General features: G+C 40.6%; 3 protein-coding genes across 3 annotated transcripts in view; 2 read left to right on the top strand and 1 right to left on the bottom strand.

The window, feature by feature from the left end:
* The window catches only part of arid5b (AT-rich interaction domain 5B), a 67,159-nt gene extending 60,616 nt beyond the window's left edge, over positions 1–6,543 (top strand). The window contains exons 9-10 of the mRNA XM_068327515.1: positions 2,244–2,454; positions 2,660–6,543. Of these exons, the coding sequence (XP_068183616.1) occupies positions 2,244–2,454; positions 2,660–4,648 (2,200 nt within the window). The 3' untranslated portion in view covers positions 4,649–6,543. The remainder of the gene's footprint in view (positions 1–2,243; positions 2,455–2,659) is intronic.
* A 142-nt stretch (positions 6,544–6,685) lies between these two features.
* Positions 6,686–15,639, bottom strand: rtkn2 (rhotekin 2). The gene is made up of 12 exons (XM_068327516.1): positions 15,489–15,639; positions 13,920–14,119; positions 13,608–13,666; positions 13,440–13,493; positions 13,229–13,346; positions 12,832–13,032; positions 12,140–12,234; positions 11,608–11,714; positions 11,383–11,514; positions 10,707–10,875; positions 10,390–10,497; positions 6,686–9,984 (listed from the first exon to the last, which is right to left on the bottom strand). The coding sequence occupies exons 1-12, from the start codon at positions 15,633–15,635 to the stop codon at positions 9,296–9,298; spliced, it is 2,079 nt and encodes a 692-aa protein (XP_068183617.1). The 5' UTR covers positions 15,636–15,639; the 3' UTR covers positions 6,686–9,295.
* Positions 15,640–17,072: 1,433 nt separating this feature from the next.
* cep170aa (centrosomal protein 170Aa) overlaps positions 17,073–20,494 on the top strand; it is a 31,041-nt gene continuing 27,619 nt past the window's right edge. The window contains exon 1 of the mRNA XM_068326824.1: positions 17,073–17,192. The gene's annotated coding sequence lies outside the window, so the exon portion shown is untranslated. The remainder of the gene's footprint in view (positions 17,193–20,494) is intronic.

Raw genomic sequence — 20,494 nt, 5'->3', positions numbered from 1 at the left:
GAAATTAATGTGAGTTTTCACACTTGAAGACTTATTATGGCTTTACACTTTTTTAACATATGGTTACAAATAGAAGAAGATGTGACTGTAGTCTGAACTCTCATTGTTTACTCATTCATTTATGATGATTTACATAAAACTGTGAAAGGTTTTTACCTTGGAAGTGAAAAGCCCATTTTTTGAAACAAAAGTTTAAATTGACTACAATGTTCCTCTCATAGCTATTAAACAGAACACGGCAAATAATTCTGACAATGTAACAGAGCTTCCTGAGACTTGTTTTTCTTTTTTTGGCCCACGTAGCATCTTAAATTTTCCATTTGGAACTATTTAAGGCTCCAGTAATTTCCCGGGCTCAGCTCTTACATTATCCGTGCCTGCGCCACCCCCACCCCATATAGACATTCCATAAAGCTGACCCAGGCCAGGCAGTCATCTCTTTCCCACAGATCATTGTGATAGTCAACAATGATCTCAGTTGTGATACTCAATATACCATAAAGAAACACACAGTACGTACTAATTGTACAAGTGGACATTTGCCTATATTGTATATGGAGAAATTGAATGCACCATTTAGTGGAACATTTAATCAGCCTGTCTTTTCACTGCAATAATTTCTAATTATAGAAAGCCTGAGAACTGCTGCCCTGTTTGTAATAAACGCCACTGAAGGAATTCTAAAAGATTCTTCATTCTTTCATTTGGCATCATCTTTGTTCTTCATTAACGTACCATTATCCCCTCATTTTTTCTGTCTATTTTTGCTCTCTCTCCTCTTCTCTTTCACAACCCCTTTGCTCTCTGTCTTTCCAATAAGTCACATTTAATAGTACATTTCCTTTCTTGGCCTGGGGCCTGGTGCCAGACCAGCTGTATGAAATGTAGTTTCACCGCTTTCCCTGCCAGCACTTTTGTTCAGAGGAAAAATAACAAAAAATCCCACAGAGCCTCTTGAACTCTCCGAGGCTTTTTTTTTCTCCTTTTGATGAGGAGGCAAAACAGCTCTTGATTCATTGTTTGTTTTACTGCCATGTCCCTTAAAAGGAATACTGCAACCATCTCTTGTTGTTACATGAGAAGACCTTATTTTTTTCTCATGACTGCAAAAGTCTTGTTTCTGTCTTTCTTTTATGGATTGTTATTTGAAAACCTGACAGAGGACCTGGAGAGATTTGCAGAGGATCTTGTTGAAGTTTGGAGCATTGTAGTCTTTTAGTTTTCTTGGTTTCCTCTTGCACAGTGTTTCTTATTTCTGGTCCAGTGCCAAATTCCATTTTCTTCACAGAGCAATAAAAGTCTAAAAGTTTCCCTCGCTGGTTTCTTCATGTCCTTATTTTACACATGGGTATTGTTATGCTATCCAGATCTTAATGATCACATTAGTTATGACATCAGATACAGAAAATTGACTTGGGGAAGTATTCAGAAAAGAAATAACAGAAGTCAGAAATAATTGAGCATTCCTTGTCACTTGTGGTTTTAATTAAATTGGATCACATGCAGCTATTCTGACTTAAATCAAGTCAAACGGACATTGTACTGAAAATTAGTTTACAGCTATGATATCTTTTCTCACTTTAAGGCCATCTGTGAATAATCATATTCTTGTAATAAATAAGAAATCACATGCTATGAGATTCCTTTACGTATATGATTTCAATTTGCACAGACGTTTTTGCCCACAAGCACAACAGACACACATTCTTTTGTCTCTTGGTTAAACAAAACCCAAATGTGATCTGCCTCAGCAGGACGTAACTGGTTATTCACATTGTCATAAACACATACATACACTCTCTCTCCCTCTCTCCCCCTCCCTCTCTTTCTCTTTCTCTTTCTTTCTCTCTCTGGCACCAGTTTGAACTTGGATTTCCCCAAACTGAGATTAATTACAGTAGGATTGTTAATAGTTGCCAGATATTATAACAAGGAAGTTTAAAAGTATTTCAAGCTCTACATAACTGTGGCAAGGCTGCACCTGCGTTAGTTTTTGGTTTTAGTAAACAAAATTCTTTAGTGTTTTATTGTATTTTTAACTCTTTGTTGTGGAACCCAAAGAAACACCTCCCCTAGCCTGGCATTGGGGGTCTTTAATATCTCGTGTCAATCCAAAATTGATGTTGTTGGCTCAAAATGATTTGTTTGCGTGTGATGAAGCTAGATTAGTAACTATGGCTTAGAGACATGACATAACATGATTATAGCACTAACTCATCTGCATTCCGTTCTTTCTTCCCCAGGCTCCTCCTTCCTTACGAGAGGCATGTTAAAGGCGAGCAGGACAAACCCCTCCCCCTGACCAAACCCAGGAAGCAAGAGGGTGGCCCTGAGAAGGCTTCAGGAGCCAAAGCCAAAGGAGTGGGGCCCAAGAAATTGAAAGGCGTCAACCCTCCCAAGCCAGAAAGTAAAAAGGAGCGAGGGGAGACCGTGAAAGGCCAAGAACAATCACAGGTCAGTGACAGACCTCTCTCAACAGGAGTGCTTCTCAGTCTGAATTCAATTTAATTTTAATCTCCCTGCACTTTCCCATCAGTGCTTCACCCCCTGCCTTGAATTCCTGTTAACTTTGAAATTGCCATATATAAGAAAGTATAGACGTACATTATTTCTTTTACTCTGAGGACTAACTCTGGCCACTTCATGTTTCTGCATGCAGGATTCCAGCAGGAAAGAGGAGAAGCTCTCCACAGTTATTAAACAGGAGGCACCTCTGAGAGACGAACCGATTGTAATAGAGGAAGAAGAGCTGCACGTCACCCTGAAGAAAGAGGAGTCTTTGGCAGTGGAGCAACCTCTGTCACTCTGTCCCAAAGAGCCAGGATGCAGAGCCCCACACGCTGATCCAGCCCTCCACACGGGGCCTCGTCCCCAGCCTGAATGGAGGCAAATTAGTGAGGCCCTCCAAGCAACGCTGTCATGTGAACAACAAGTGGAAGGGAATTTCATTCCTAAGAACCCCTACCTGCCTAACCGTTGGGATCAAAACAAACCCGCTGGACACGTCGCCCTGCCTGAGCCCTCCTCCAGGGTCAAAGACTCCATAGAAAGTCATGGTGGCAGAGTGGGGAAGGTGCTGCCAATGTGTAAGCAGGAAGACAGGCAGTGTATAGACTTGAGTTCAGATTCCTTCCCAGAGAAAGAAGACTATGGGATCATAAAGAAGGAGTCTGTCCAGGGCCCCACACAGATGGCTGCCTACAGCAAAGCCAGCCAGGGGGTCATGTCTCCGTTAGCCAAAAAGAAGCTCCTCTCCCAAGTGTGTGAGTCCAACCCGTTCTCCTTCACTCCTCTCCAGCCTCCCCCTCCTACAACTACTCCCTCTCTGTCCGTCATATCAGTAGCAGAGAAGGAGAATGAGAAGAGAAAGGGTGAGGAGGAGGCGGTTGGACAGTGTGTTTCGGATTGCATCCCAGAGGTAGCGCCCATATTCAGGCCATCGGTCATCCAGCATGCGCAGAGCGCCAAGCCTCACCAACCACTGTCACGGGGCGCGTCGGACAGGAGCGCCGCCGGAGAGCTTTCGGAAACCTACAGCGGCCGGACGAGCCATCACCTCCAGCCTCAAGTCAGTGCGCCTTGGCAGCCCTATCTCCCACAATCCCATGCAAAGGAAGGCGTGGAGAACGCCGGGGACACGCTACTGCACGGCCCAGGTACACATCCCCGCGGCTACGCAGGTGACTGCTACTCCTCCCCTCACCTACACAGTCTATATAGGCAAACGGAGAGCTGCCTGAGCCAGGAGAGGATGGCCGGCTTCCCCAACGGCGAGCGGAGAGAACACAGCAGGGACCATGAAGGCAGCTTTGTCTGTGGCGGGCTGGAACAGGAGGGCTTGGCCTACAGATCTCACTACAGTGACAGGACTCAAACACATGGAGAAAAGAGAGAGGCAGATGATGAGCCCAGAGACTACACAATATCAAAACCTCTCTCTCAGAGGGTCTCCTCCTTCTCCAAGCCCTCATTCTGCAGTCTCCCGTATCCCATTTTGCACCAGGGTTTGGATTCTCACCCTAAGGCGTGCCGGGTTCCCCCAATGACCATTTCTTCCCCAAAACAGAGCGCGGCGGAGTCATCGCAGCCATTTCCCAGCCCAAAAGCTTCAAGCGATTTGTCCCTCGCCAGCTCCTGTCGACCCAGTAAGCGGAGCTTAGTGGAACTAGAGAGTGAGGAAGTTCCGGAAAGGAAAGTCCGCGTGGTAACGCCGATTCACCCCGCCGGCGCCATCCGCCGCAGCGACCCGGAAGAACTCAAACCAGCTGAGCCGGCCCACGCCATTCACCTTAACAACCACCTACCTGAGGGACACCCAACAACTACCTACCCCCCGCACCACGCCTCACCCTTCTACCCCGGGATGTACCCACCTGGCAGCTTGGTGTCACCAGGAGACGGGCTCCAGCAGCACCCGGGCCTGCAGTACCTAAAGAGTCAGTCGGCGGTGTCTCCCCTGGTGCCCCCGCTAGCCTTCCACTCCATGATGCTCCACAGGCAGCTGCTGGCCACCAGCCCCAGCCCCCATCATTTCTACAGGCACCCGGGTGGGGCAGCGCTGTACGGGGACCTGCTGCACCACCTTTACCCGCTCTCTACCCTCCCACCACCTCAGCTGTCCTCGGTACATCCCAGCACCAGACTGTGAGGGAGGGAACGATTCCCCCCCTCCCTCCCTCCTTCCTCATCATCATCATCATCCTCATAAACTTTTTCACCGTCTCTTCGTCTGTCCGTCTCTCTTGCTCTGGGATTGTGGCTCAGTTGAAAAAAACAAAACAAAAAACACTGAGTATAAAACTCTGACTGATTACAGATCGATAAACTCATCAGTCACACAGAATGAAAATTCCATTTTCTTTTTTTTTTTTTTTAAATTTGTGTACACATTTGTTTATATACTTTGCACTGTTTCTACCAACACTTACTGTATCTCTCTTTGTTTTTGTTTTTTTTTTGTTGGTTTTTTTGGCGTTGTCGTGTCTTTTTTTGCACAATGCTCATAATAAATCGGTTTGGTCGCTCTCGGTCACCACGAGTCAAAGTTGTTGCTCTGGATGTGTGAAAAGCGGACTGCAACAGAGAAAAGCCATTTGTTTACTGCGTCTGAGGGCTAAACTTTTTTGCTTAAAAACACTAAAAGTAACATGACAACGTAAATAAAAAAAATCTTTATATATAACTAGAGGTGCGTTCGCCATCGCAAAACATTGTTTAACAGATGTGTAGTGCATTATTACACTCTCGGCAGCAAGTGGTGTTGCATATGTTTACATGTCTCCAGGCTGGAAGCTGTGCTGCAGCAAATCCACCTGGACTCCTAGCAGTAGGCATTAACACTCACCGCAGTGCTGCATAACATTTCATTATGACATTCAGAGGTGCTGTGTATAACAGATGTACTGTAGACTCACTTTTTTTTTTCTTCTCTCAGTTCACTTTTTCATTTGTCGGATTGTATTTCAGTTTGGATCATACAACCGAGCAGTTGTCATGTTCAATCTGTTGACAAATCATGAATGTTGGGTTTTTTTTTTTAGTTTAGAGTTAATGAAAAGCCGTTTTAAATTTTTACTGTCTAAATTGAAAGTAGGCTGACCCCAGAACCCTTTGTGATGAGTAGACCGTAGCAGCTTGTTTTTTTTTTGTGGTTTTTTTTTTTTTACTGTAGAAGAAGCATAATGAAGCAGCTGTCTGCTGTGGAATGCTCACAAGAAATCAGCATTTCATCTTTTTGTTCCTGACTTGAAAAGCTTTTTTTTAATTTTATATATATATATATTTTGTGAAAAGAATCTTTTATTCAGCACACTGAAACGACTCACTGTATGATTTGATAGGAATGTTGTCACTTAGGATATTATTGCTTTTCAAATATCTGTGCCTTTCACAATCTTGGATTAGAGCTAGCACTACAGTTAAGGTTTTCTTCTGTAGCAGAGTAGGTATATCTATATTACTGTCACTCATACAAAAACTATAAGGCACACTTCACATCGAGCGCCAATCACGATAGGTAATAAAATAATAAATTTAAAAAGTTATGCTTTAAGCTGGTTAATTATTTGTGCTTAAATATATGTACTTAACTGTGTCAGGGAGTCAATCATAGAAGCTTAAATGATTTACTGATAGTTGATATTGAAATAGGTCTGGTGTGTGTGTTCAGTGCGTTCTCCAGCAGAGATTATAAAGGTACCTTGCTCTTTAGCCCGAGGTGGAAACGCAACACCTGCTCTGGCTTTACAACCACTATAGTTTCAAGGATCCAGTATGGTTGAAGTACGCAATGGCCATGTCTGGTATTCCAAAAGAATACGATTAAAACTGTTAACATATGTATTTTGTTTAAATACTTAAAACACGTTGATTTCAGAATAAGTACTGTACATTTTTTTTTGTGTGTAGGTTAAACCGGCATTAAGTGCCGGCTCCTGTACAGAATATTCATACGGGATCAAATCATGACAACCCATCTTTTCTTGTCTTATTTCCTGTGTAAATAGCACTGTAGATAGTACCGCGTGGTTGTTATCATATAAACTGTTATAATCTGTAAATAGTATTAAAAACAGTATAAAAGTCAGTTACACAATTTAGCTGTGTCCTTGCTTGTTCTGTTTCAAGGTCACCATGATGTTAGATTTAAGCAAACACTACACTTTAAGAATTAGGATACTTTAATTTGTTGTCGTTTTTTTTTTTTTTTTTTCCACATTGTTTCCATTAAGCGCATCCTGAAAGTGTTTTTGATACAGTTGCCATCTGTTTACCAATCACCCAGCTGGCGAGCAAGAAAAAAATAAAGACATTTTGTATATGATCTCCTGTATATTTAATTAAAATATTTTACTATCTATAAATGTTTCCTTGGTCGTGTTTTTTAACTGCCAATAAATAACTGTGGCTGAGTAAACTTTATTTAAGACGAGTGTAGCAACATAAATGCAGTGGGGTTTTTTCCCCAGAGGAAAAGCCTTTTGAATGGGGTTTTAGTATTGTAATACCATTATCTAGCTATGAGCTTCCACCCGCCTTAATCTTCACAACAGGCTATGTCTGGGCTCCAAGCCAGAGGAGCCTCTCCAGTATTTGCTGCAGTGGAGAAATGTGCCCGTGCATGTACTGCTATGGGATGTGTGCTGGACTGCAATAAAAGCTATACTTTGACTTTTATTGCCACCCCCTGGTAAACCTTTACCATGAAAAATATTCAGTGATACTTTCAAGCTCAGCAAAAACAAAGCAGCCTCGCCTGGGTAGAATGTAGGTCGTTTTATTGCATCAGCAATAATAAAAAATACCGCTTCCAAGACAACGGTGAACAGAGCGAGGAGAGAATTGCACTTGGAGAAACAAAAATAACTCCAATCTGTTTTACATTGTACTACTCGCATTTTGTCTGCACAAGGATACCATTATAGTACTCTTACTAACAAAACATTGTGCGGCTTAATCTAAGTAATTCTTGAAATTAAAGGAACATTCAGATGACAGGACGGGACACTATAAAAAGAAATTGAGCTATAAACACACTCATGCTAGTGCTGGTGTGTCATTTACAAATGCAAAGACAAATATAAAAAAGTTTTAAGACATCATAAATGGAAATGAATCTGGCTCGTTAGTGTGGTTTTGATCACAGTGAGACTTTTAAGTTCTTAGTCATAAGATTTCCCTCGAGCGTAATATTCACAGGTGAAACATTTTCCTCTCCTGTTTGCATTAAAAACACTTCCAGCAAGTTAATGTGAGACTAGACATTAAAGTAAAGCAAGGTGACAGTAATGTTGACTTCCCTCTTCAAAATCCTTTGGCTAACTGAAAATGTTTGAGATGCAGGAATATTGTTATCATTTCAGTCATAATCATACTGCTTAATGCCTGACCTCATCAGCGATCACTATGGGATTGAGCCAAGAACCTTCCCTTCATTGCCACGTATATACAGTACAAAATCAAAGTGACTAATGTGTTGGTAATAAACAGTGAAGATAGAAACAAGCTTCCAATATTGAGCAGCGCCCCTTTTGTAAAAATCATTCTCGGTTCTTACAAGGCTTAAACTAAATCCTCCTGTAATCCGCCTCTCCCAAAGTCTACATCTCCCTCTCTTGATTAAACAGAATTTAGAGGGTGAGATTAAAAAATGGGACTGTCGCTTTCACCATACTGCTTCATTTGGCTAGGCAGTATAAAAAGTAGCTATCCTAATGCTTTGTACGCTCTGTAATTATGAGGCCCATTCTTCAACATGTGGTCGGTCACTGGCTGGCAGTACAGTACTGCTTCAGTTCAAAACACTGGGATATTCATTATTTTTGCCACTTCAGAGGCTCATTCATCCAGTTGTGTTCATTGCATTTATGGGCTGCTGTGTTAAATTATGTTGGACATACTGTGCAGCCACTGAAAACCAATGTCAGTCCATTAAGAACTCTTGAGAAATGGAGAAGTCACATTAGTGCTTGCAATTGCTCCTAAAATCCTGTTCCCTTAAAATCTGCTATAGTGGTCATAAAATTGTCACAGTAAGTGGACTGAGTCAATAGTTCCAAAAGAAATGACCTGTCCACAATCGCCCGATGGATCAATTCCAATTTGAGTGCTTTTGCAAAGGCTTCTTCTTCAGTCGGTGTTCCAGTGGCAGAGATGAGAAATGAGCCTTTCCGTTTCAGTGGGATTGATGGCGGCAGTGCTCCAGCCAACACACAGATCTCATTTTCATCTATGAGTTAGCCACAGATGAAAAAGTTTGTAGGAGGAGACCACGTCTACTGCCCATCTTTTGGGTTCGGCTTGACTCACCACTGTCGCATCAATCAGATTAGCATGAAGCCAAAGCCAAATGATAGCTATCTTAGCTTAGCATCAGTAGGGTAAAAAAGCTGGTCGGCACATCATCCATCACCACATCTAATGTCCACTAATTAGATTATTAATAATTTACACGTGTTAACTTGTTAGTCAGTATAAAATATATGAATAGCTAATTAACACATTTATGGCTCGATTATTTTTTGGCTGTGGGTTGAAATTTCTTAGCAGTCAGTTTTGGACAGCTTCATATCTCGCCTACAAGACATGACAGTATTGTTATTCTTTTCCTTTTATCATGCAAGCTTTTAACACGTCTATTGAAACACAACCACATTATCATCACAGAGGCACAGTTATGTAAAAGAGTGAGTTTTTTTTAAATAATTCTACCTATTTCTACTGAGGTTCTAACTGTTGTTAGTTATTTCTGTTAGTGGTAATGATAGGATTAGAGTTGGTTGAATGTAAATGTGGTTCACAAGGCTTTGAGGTTCATCCTCTCTCTGAATGATTTCCTCAGTTTGCTTCTTGGAGCTGGAACAGGACAAGGGCCATAACTTGGTCTGAGGAAGCCGTGTTCACCTGAGACAGAGTCAACATCCTTGTTGTGGTGGCTCTGGAACTCCAGGTGATGAGGCTGACTTTGTGGTTGGATGTCGAGGACACCCAGAGGAGCGTTTTTCCGGGCTGAAGCTCCTCCGGCGTTGTTCCGCTGGAGCTGCTGTATGATGGCAGAAAACTTGGCATCCAGAGAAGGTCTGCCAGTCTTGGATCTGGAGGTTGGCCGTGAAGTTGACGTGCTGGAGTTCTCCTTCTCCTGGTATGGGGCGGGAGGTTGAATAGAAGCCAGAAGGGGAGGTCTGACAGGACAGATGGGAAGAGCAAATGGCTCTCTATCAGAGGGAGGGGGCGGGGCACGGCGCTTCTTGCTGCTGACAGATGTAGAACTCGTACTGGGGTTGGGGCTGGAACAAGGGGTGGAGGTTTTACTCTGGGACAGAATACTCTTTTGCACTACGAGGGAATGGGAGCCATCAAACAGACTAGACCAGTCAGCCGCTTCCTTCTGCTCTTCATGACCGATAAGAAAGTGGCCATCGGTCTCCTCTATCTTGTTGTGGATCATGTCTGTGATGCTCTCAAACTTGCCGGGTGAATTTATACCTGCATGTCAAGCACAGAAGCGAAAAGACAAATAGATTAACCAAGAATTAAATTGATGGGCTTTTTTTTTTCAATGTTTGATGATTTATTCAAATGCAGAGAAAAGCTAATAACATTTCACAAAAAAAGCCATAAGCAATTTAGAATATTCTCATTTGCATATGAAATAGTTTCATTTGAATGATTCACTTCTGAAATGAACAAATATTAACCATGGTTAAAAGAGTGTATTTATTTAACCGAGTTGTCACATCGGTTATGAGCTCTTGCTGCTTATTATCTAAAAATAGATATATACTCCATATATAAATCCACACAATGTATACCCGTCAGTATTAAACAGTCAGTGAATGATCACCCCCCGTTTAACTCATTTCAGCCACTTGTTCAAATTACTCAACTCACTGAGGTCGTTGTAAACAGAATTAGCCTGCTTGGTGAGGAAGAGTGATGGTTTCCGTGGTGACGCAACTTCTATCTTCATTAGCCGGCTGCAAGAGTGCAGCCACTGGCCTGGTTGTAAACAAGGAAAGCCATAAGAGACACCAATAAAAGGTAGGAAACTAAATAGATGTAACAACATTTTTCCCATCCGAAATTTGTGAATATGCACATGTGACTTCTTCTTAAAGAAACACACAAATATATTCCTGCTCTGACCACACAGGTACTACATTTTTCTATACATGCTTTTTCTTTACACATAAACAGAAAACACTGACTCTGATCATAGAGGTGCTGGTGGAGGGCATCCAGCCAGTCCTCCAGCTCATCTTTGGTTTCTGTGCTGAAAACAACAGTGTGGGATCCTTCTGGTGACGGGTTGATGATGGACAGACTCCTGAATTTCTGGCCTGCTGAATCTTTCTCTATCACACGGATCCGGGTGTCCTGCAGAAACAATAAAAACAAACCTATTACAAGCCAAAATGGAGCTTAAAGGTAAACAAACACGAGCACAACGTGAGATACAGCACTACAAGCGACATCCATCACACGGTATGAAATTCGGTAACACATTGCAGCAGTGTGGAATTTGTACTTATTCTGCAGACGTTAGAAAAACAGACCTTAAAATTGAACTATTCTGTGGTATTTGTATCAAATTCAAAACCACACAAACCAGACAGGACACTAAAACAAAGATAGTCATGATGCAGTAATAACATAATAAGTGAGGTGGGTGACTAGTGTTAAGTTATACTTTTCCACATTTATATTAAATTATCTACCACACAAAACAAAAAAAAGGCTAATTTTTTCCCCTACTGTGTATTTATTTTATTATGTTTCCCTGTAGTAAATTGTCATAAATTTGTAATCAGCACACTTACCAGAACAACTGAGCATGAAATGAAAATGAGAGTGTGGGATGTGAAGGTTTAAATTCTGTCAAACCTTGTTAATGGGCATGCAGAGAGTCGGCTGCACTTTAGCATTGATTTCTTCTTTGGTGAAGTAACAGGATAAAAAGCCAGCACTCAGCACACAGTACAGCCTGCAGCAGCGGAATATCCCTTCCACACATTGCTGAAAATAAATGAAAATAAAACATCGGATTACGTATTTAGCCAAAAAAACAGTTCTGAAGGCTAATGCTAATGATGGCAGCAGGCAAAGCACCTTTTGGCTCAGGTAGCCAGTCATCATGCTCTGTGTCATGCAGGCAGGCTGTGCTACCAGCCTGCAGCAGAGGTTTCCGTACAGTGGGAGCCAGGATGACCATTCAGCTATGGGAAAAAGACGTAATGGTGATACCACCCAGAAAAGGATGACTCTTTATTATAGGTTTCATGTAAAAGTTATTAAATGATACCAATGTCATGTTATTGTAAAAAACAACCCCACAATACAACAACAAGAGTCCTAGTATGGCAGCATTCACATCAAACCAAAATTACATCTTTGTGCTACACGGCTACACATCACTAGAACAGGTTAGGCCCTGAATTTAAAGTTGACAAAACCAAACCTACATAAATAGTTAAAGAATGATCAATGATCACTTTCAAAAACATTGTTTGAGTTCATTTTATTATCTAATAAACTACTGTATCACAAACACATGATTGGATCAATTGAGGAGATAAAGTGCATAATCTATAGCAGTATATATATATACAGTATATTTAATTTGCATGCTTTTCCTTCTTACCGTCTTGGAGGACGATGAGGGAGTGAGACTGAAAGCTGCCTTCAGCCTCAGGCAGACACAGTGTAGTGTAGGCCAACAAGCTGTACTTGGCTCCGCTGGTACAGGTAGATGGAAACACAAACATAACAACTTCTTTAAAATGTATTGCATTGATCTGTTTTGGTCCTTGACTTCCCAGGCTTGACGATAAAAGCCTAAACTAAAAAAAATAAACACTACTAACGATACACTAAGATAAAAGCAACTAAACCTTTAATCCAAATTGTGTGCAGCAATTTGCTTGTTGTACATTTTGTCCTAATTTAAGGACATAATTATCCCATTGTCCCTGCTTCCACTGAACAGTGGCATGTATTAGATGAGTTTCAGTAAGTGTTCTAAACATCAAATGCACACACAAGTGCACATAATAAATGCAAGAGTAATGAATATGTGCACTTTTTTCCACAATGGAACAGTCCAAGTGTCTGAAGGCTAAACAAATCAGTATTCATAACACCAAATAATGGTTCAACCTTTATTTTAGTGTATTTACTGTGTGTGATTTGTTTACCAGCCCCCTGTGTGAGCCTACAGTTACACCATTTGTTCCAGTAACAAGCCACAATTGAGGTAGTTTCTCCTCTGGAAAAAAAAATTAAATCAAGAGCCAAGAGTCTGTAAAGGGTTTTACAGGATAACTCAACACATACAGGGGTATGGGATTGCATCGCAGGAAGGTGTCAGGGTCCGGAGAATCCAGCAGAGGGCAGAGCTTCTTTCCAGCAGTCTTTCCAAAGGAATTGCAGAACTTCTTGGCCAATTTCTTTGGCGTTTTCACCATTGTGTTCTCGTCCTCGAAAGCACAGCTCCACAGCTCTACCTTCAGTTCGAATTGAGGAACTGCTTCTTTACTAGAAGAAACAACAAGTATTATTATTCAATTACTATATTTTATACGTGAACGAGCAAGGTTTTAATACAAATAAATGCTATTTAGGTTATCAATATAAGGCTGCATTTTAACATTTTCTGATGAGACCACAATACCTATCCACCAGACTACAGCAGCACCAAAAGAATCTACCATCATGAACATTAAATACTTACAACATAGAGACTCCCTCAAAACAAATGTCAGTGACTGTTCTGTCCACCACCATCATCTGTGTGTCAAACACCTCTGAGCCAACCTGCATGAGACAAAACACCGCAACTCGACGAGAGCCTAAATTACAAGGGATATAGAATGAGTGTTAGAAAAAGAATCTACACTGTAATCTACATAACAGACATGGACACCACAGACACAAAGACTAACTTCCTTTGTTGTTAAAGTGGTCTGAATCTCTCCACAGCAGCGGAATACGCAGTCCTTCAACAGAAGAGAAGGAAAAAAAACAACAACATTTATATGAGTTTCTTTCCATTTCTGTCAGTTTAAATTTGATATATGTATGAATTAAGAAGTGAGGAGGAGCAATCATACCAGATAATGCGATTGTCCCATTACAGGGCACACGGCCACCTGGAACTGGATCTGATGGTCTGAAAGTTTATCGATCAAAAACTGTAACACGTCAACTTGAACTTAATCTTGAACAAGAAAGGACCTTATATTTCAAATCCTTTTTCCAGAAACCCACCCAGGCTTCAGTCAATTCTTCCCTTATTCTACTCTTAGTCTTTAATTTTTAATGTCAAAATTTAGATGCATAATATATTACTATTTGTGCTTACATTTGTACAACTTCAAAACTTTTTTAAATATTTACCACACCCAAGAACAAGAAATCCTTACTTGCTGACTGCTCCCATCATGTCTTGCTCCTCTTTCATCTTCTGCATCTGCGACAGATAAGCCTTTATCCTGGCATTACATGTCAGCAGGTTCTTGGAGGCGTTAAGAACTTGTTCTTTCTTACTGCTGGCGAGCAGTAGCTTGTAGGCACCATCACGCATTCGAATCTCAAAGTCAAGCTTTTCTTGCATGTTGGAGTTCTTCTTGGACAAACACAAAAGAGGGGAAGCTTAAAAGGATCACATGTCAAGGCAGACCACAACTTTAGTGATGTTTTGAAATGTGTAAATTGTTTTTAAAAAGGTTTCAATGATTTTGACAGAGTTCATGTAAAATTGCCCTTAAATGCTGTTTTTGGAAAAGAAAAATATCCCTTCTCATATCAGTGGAGAGTACAGTACATAAATTAATTCACACAAATAATTCAAATTGGGGTTTTCAACTTCAAACTCTGAATAAGACCAGCTTCATAATACAGACAGATTTTTTGCGGCACAAATTAAAAAGTCACTGGTTTTCTGGCATAGCTTTCAGAGCTCTTTAAAATGACAGACATAATATTAAAATGCTCTGTCAGGAAATCGAATCTATCACCACTGAAGAATAACACAAGAAGGCATCATTACCATTCATTTCACTGTGGCACAGTAAATATTAAATGTCAAATTTGTGGGTGTAAAGCCAACTTGTATTCATTTGAGAGCAACCCTGCATGGATGTAAATTGAAATGATGCAAAATAACCAATCTAGTCTATAATCTAGATAAAAACAATGGGATGAAAACAATATTGAGATATGGACTTCATGGCTTTTAATTAGATGGTGATAAAACAGGTTCAAATGCATGGATGACATAATGCAAAGAACACAAACAGTGGAAATGGAAGGGATGGCATGTTTTTTTCTATTCAGTATGATGATGTCTGATTTAATTTAACTTTAAAACTGAATTGAAAATATTAAATCTTTAATCCGGAGTGGAAATGTGGTCTTAGTGGGTCAGGAATCATTGAGTTGTTTCATAAATACAAACATCATCAAACTTGTCAGCAACTACAATTATGCACCTGCAGCTTCTTAGAAATCTGTCGTATGTACAACAAATTCATATCCTCCACTATCTGTAGCGGGTCATTCAGAAGACTTGGGCATGGTTTCATGCTTTTGGTCTGAAATGGAATTAGTTTGTCAGAATAAAAAGAAAAGCATTATTTCCGTGCATGCTCAACAACAACACAAGGGCTCTGGTTTCAGGGATTCAAAAAGGGCGACTCCCGTATTGAATAACTGGTCCAGCTAGCTAGCTTCGTCCCATGGAAGTCAATGCCTGTGTGCTTGCGTGTGAGTCAATGTTAAAGACAAACATTTTAAAATTGAAGCCGCTAATTATTTGAGAGGAACCCATTGAACTAGTTGTTCGGTTTCTGTGCGTTAAATTGAAAATATTAGCTTGTTGATGTTAGCATCGCTACACTTTGGACACTTTGGACCCCCTTATCTGAACTGTCACCGTCATTACTACACTGATGGTAAACCATAAAAAGTCCATCTTGTCCCCTTGTCTTTACCTCTGTTTGGAGATATAAGGCACTTTGTCGAATTTTCTTGCGCTTAATCTCCATCGCCACTGCGGAACCGTCCGATAAAGACGACTTGGAACTCCCGTTTCGCTTGGAATTTTGAACATCCCGCGGTCCATCCATATTGATTTCCATTCGCCAGCACAGTTCCTCTTTCGTCTGCCAGAGCCTCACAACGGACACGCCGGTTTGATTTGTTTCACGGAGTATGCCGCAAAAATTATCGTATTAAGGAAACGTTTAAAGTTGTAATGATAAACAAATGATTTTGTGCAGATTTGGGAAATTTAATGTGTAATGCAAAAAAGAGCAAAACTTCACTCATCATGTTTAAAGATTAAAACAAAGAAAAATAAAATTACTTGAACTTTCAATGAGGACACATATGATACGTGACAGAATACAAATATGTGGATTTAGTTCAAGTCATTGTTGCCTTATTGTCTTTCATTTTGTTGTTACATTGTGCAGAATTACTCGCACTTCAAGCCGCTTTTCAAAAATAAATAAACACCCCGCCTCGCCGGACGGAACTTGGAAAAACACAAACCGAATGCTCCCCACCGACAGGGACAGAGCGTAATGACGTCATTGTACGACACAAATCACAGGCGTACATCAGCCGCTATTTGAATTACTTGGGGAAATATGTCAATAAGAGCAAAAGAAAAGTAAGTAATATTTTGTTTTTTTTCATACATTGCATATTGTACAATATACACAGAAACATGAAATTATGTAAACCCTTATAATCTATAACTAACCTATAACCCTAATTAACAGCATATCAAACATTGTAATTTTTGTGGAATGATGGGTTTTTCTTGCGGTAAACTAGTCATGTATAGCATATACGTACATAACGTTAACGATACTGAATTGTAGTTAACCTGACTAAAATCCACGAAAAACACAATATAAAACATGTGCAAATCAGAAACAACCAGTATTCGTATTATTTTTTGTATTTGAAACATCCTCGTTTATATCGATGGTTCCTTTATATGTTTAATTTCTGTGTATCCTCTCTCATTTTAGATACTGTTTCATGCAGACGCCACTGTCTCAATTTTCAATATTAAATATAGTAATTGCCGGACACGTAGCCCATTTAATATTACAGTAGAAGTCTGAAACGTAACCACTGAGTCAAAGAAACCCGCCCACCCGGTTCTGGATGACATGGCCTTTTGGTCGAGTTGGAAGCATCCACGGCTGGAAGTGTAGACGCAGTCGCTGCTGCAGATGAATTACCGTTAAGTGGACAAAAATTGAAAGTTCCGGAAAGTCTTTTATACTTTCAGAATTAAATGATGAATGTTAGAAAATGTAAGTGACGGCACACAAATAAAAAAAATATGTTTTTACAAATAGTAATTTTGGATATTTAAGTGAAAATGAGCCCTTTGAGATAAAAAAAGGAAAGAGTAAAACATACACATGCTAATGGTTTTGGGCCATGGTTGAGCTGTGTCTGTGTCGCATTCACTCTGATTTTATATTGAAATGTCAAAACGGAAGTTGTAACTCCCATCTTAGCCTGAATGACGTCTCTTTCCGGATGTTGGTCCTCCCGCCGCCAGTTCGCAGGGAGCAGCGTTACATCGTTGAGCGAGAGGAGAGAAGGCCAGACAGAAGAGCAGAAGCAGGGCTGGGCTTCACTTACGTACTGTCGACAGCCGAGAGAAAAGGGTGAGTGCGGACTGGATATCATTTTTACTTAGGGAACTAAATGCGCAAAATAGTAGGTTTTCAGTCCAACATAGGTGGTCGACAGACGCGAAGTTTCCGTTAGGGAAAAAAAGGAAATCTTTTCTTCTCCTCATCTATTGACCTGAAATGTTGATTTTCAGCATTGATTAAAAAAAAAAATCCATTTCTGGTGTTGAAACCACAAATCAGGAATTCAAGTGGATATATCATTTGATACTAAGGTACGAAAGAAGAAGCAGAATTTGGCTGTCACCGGCTTATAATGGCTAAACAAACTGCCTCCCCCTTAGCTAACTGTATGGCTACTGTTGTCAGCTGCAGCATGACCAGCCTGCTCCGCCTTTGTAAAGCGACACAGCCCCGCCGCTGTGATGCCTCTGTTAAACAATTATTTCTACCTCCGTGCTATTATTGTGCATCATTTGTGGGGGTTTCTGTTGGTTGCATCCCTCCGTGACCGGACGGAGGCCAGCGAGACAGGATGCACATCAATGAAGGACGGCCACAATGAGCGCTTTGTGTTCATCTCATTGGAAAGACTTAATCTGGAAACCCACTTTGAGTCGTCCTTAAACGATAGATTGCACGATTATATATATATTTGTACTGTTTAATGTAGCTGCAGAGTGTTTCCCAATGTCGGACCCCTCCTCTTCTCCCGTGTGTGTGGTGGGGGCTTTGTTTTCTTGGGGCAGATGTAGCTGGCCTGCATGCATCCGTTCTCTTTGTGTTGACTTTGATTTGTGCTGTCATCATCACTTAAGACTTAAAACTCTCGGAAATGACTAAATTCGAGCTATTACCTCACTGCATTATCATCATCATCACATAGCGATAGCTTATTAAGAGGTTTTTGTTGCACGTTTCTTGTAAATCCATGCAAAATATCAAATTATGAGTAACTAATGCTGCATTGTCCGGTAACAAAGTGTTTAGGCGAATTTAGCAAATATTCTACATGGAAGACAAAGTTGCACGACTATTCAGAGACTTTTGATTGGATGTTATTTATTTATTTATTGGCACTTAGTTGAAAAGTGACAGAATTCTATTTTATTGTCAAATCTTTCTTCTGTTCTCATTCATATTGGAATGGGACCCATATTGGACAGGTCTGTACCATGATCCCACATTTATGACAAGCATGCTGATGAGCAGTAGAGAATATCATTGGTATAACAGTGAGGTACTCATTTCTTACTTTGACTGCTATAGTAATAGGAGTGTTATGATGGTCTGTCGGCTTCTTAAGGTGACAGAAAAAGGCAAAAACCTTTATAGAAGCGAAGCATTTTCCCATTTTCTGCTCTTAAGTCTAAATCAGAGTGAAATGTCTTCTATTTGCTGCTTTCTTGCGTATGCGACTTGGGTAATAACACACTGATGTGAGCATGCTCCGCAGGAGATGGATGGATCTAACTGCTTTCAGATCAGCACAAATCAGATATGTAACTAAAATGTCCTGAAACAGATATGTCCTGAAAAATCTTTTCACATAGCGGTCCGTTGTGTTCTTGGAGAGCTTGAGAGCCACAGGCTGCACATTAGCTAGTCTCGTTGGTCTCTTCCTCCTCCGTCATCTGTGGAAATTCAAATTATTTGGATAGGGGCCATAGAATGTTCAGATAATACCATCCAGTTTGGGTTGGTTCCTTCTCTTCTCTCGTTCACTTTGTCGTTTTTCTGCCTCCTTCCTGTCCTTTCTGTAAGCGTAGCTCCACAGGCAGTTGCATTTTTAAAATCTGTGTCAGTGTCACATGATGAGGAAGCAGCAGCAATGTCTGGGATAAACTGCAGCTCAAACTACCTCCATACACGTCCCTTTATACAGTGTAGAGTACAAATAGTTCACAACCATGTGAATATATGACATATTAAACTGTCTTTTTATATTTGTTTTGTTTATATTTTCTTAAATTCAGTTTCTATTTTCACTATGACAAGACTGATTGATCAACTTGCTTATAATTTGACAATTAACAGTGAATAGACATCCTACTTTTTAATACTCTAACTTGCTATCTCAATCTGTCCTGAATGACTTTTGGTCTCAGGTTCATTATCTTTATTATTTATGATAACTTCACAGAAAATCTGCAGTTTCTACACATATATAACAAGGATTTCCTTTAGCGATATAAGCTTATTTCCCGTTGTAGCCTATAGTGGGGATTGAGGACCTTGTTATTCGGGCTGCCGACCACCATTGTGTTTTGTAGGAAGTTTGGGAAGTGAGTTGCATTTGACTTCAGTGGTCAGGGAGTGTTTGTGGCTGAAAGCAACCTCCTGTAAACTAATAGACTAATCTGTTGTGTTCAAAATGATATCAGGTGCTTTGGACCAGGACGATGGCTAAAAATAGCTGTGAATCTCACTGGTGATCTGAGTGTGAAGTTTAGAAGGGTTGTGATGATGAGGGTGAAGCTCTGGCCTGTGTGCAGACTCGCAAAGAGAAGAAAGAAGAGACAACACAGCAGAATAATCTTAAAATATTATATGTGTTATGGGTGTGTCAGGATTTATTTATTATTATAATGTTCGCATTAATCGGTATCTAAATGGAAAATGTCACCCTCACATCTGTTTTAGGGCGGAACAGTCTGATTTTAGTATCCGGTATTTCTTCTTTCCACTGCAGATATTGATCTTGTATTCGGGCAGGTTCCATTCCCGTCCCACCCTCTGCCTACACCCCCCACCCCCACCCCCACCTCCATTCCGATTGTTCTGCTATGCTGCTAGCATTGAGGGTTGTTTTTGTCTCCCAAGAGCCAGTGTAGATTTCAATGTGAGAGAGTTCCCTACTGTAATTTTGCAGCTCTGGGTTGCGTTGTCATCGACAACGTGGCAGAGTTGGTAAAACACTAATGCTGCTGTTAATGGCCGGTCATTATCTGCTCAACGGGGGCCATGCATGAGCCAAGAAACTATCACCAGATCAAACCAAGACTCAAACCTGTCTGCCTAGGCTTCTAGCGGTGCGTAATGTAGTGATTTAGACACGAGTGTTTGAGAATGTGTTAATCTGTTTCAAATAACAGGAGGAAACCACGTCAAGCAGGAGTGAATGCTATTATATAGCTAAGACTGTAGTTTTGTTACTATTTTCCATAAGAGTTTATTATGTATCCATAATTAATAAAATAGCTGACATTTAGTTTAATACAACCAAGTCATATAGTTATTGTTTCAGTGTTTAAGCTTTTATATTTTTAGGCTAATGGCAAAAGTGAATGTATTTCATTGTATTTTATAATTAAAGAAAAGAAAAGCCTTCTGGG

This window comes from Antennarius striatus, chromosome 11 (genome assembly GCF_040054535.1).
Source record: "Antennarius striatus isolate MH-2024 chromosome 11, ASM4005453v1, whole genome shotgun sequence".
Classification (NCBI taxonomy): domain Eukaryota; kingdom Metazoa; phylum Chordata; class Actinopteri; order Lophiiformes; family Antennariidae; genus Antennarius; species Antennarius striatus.
This window is presented reverse-complemented; position numbering and strand designations above follow the sequence as displayed.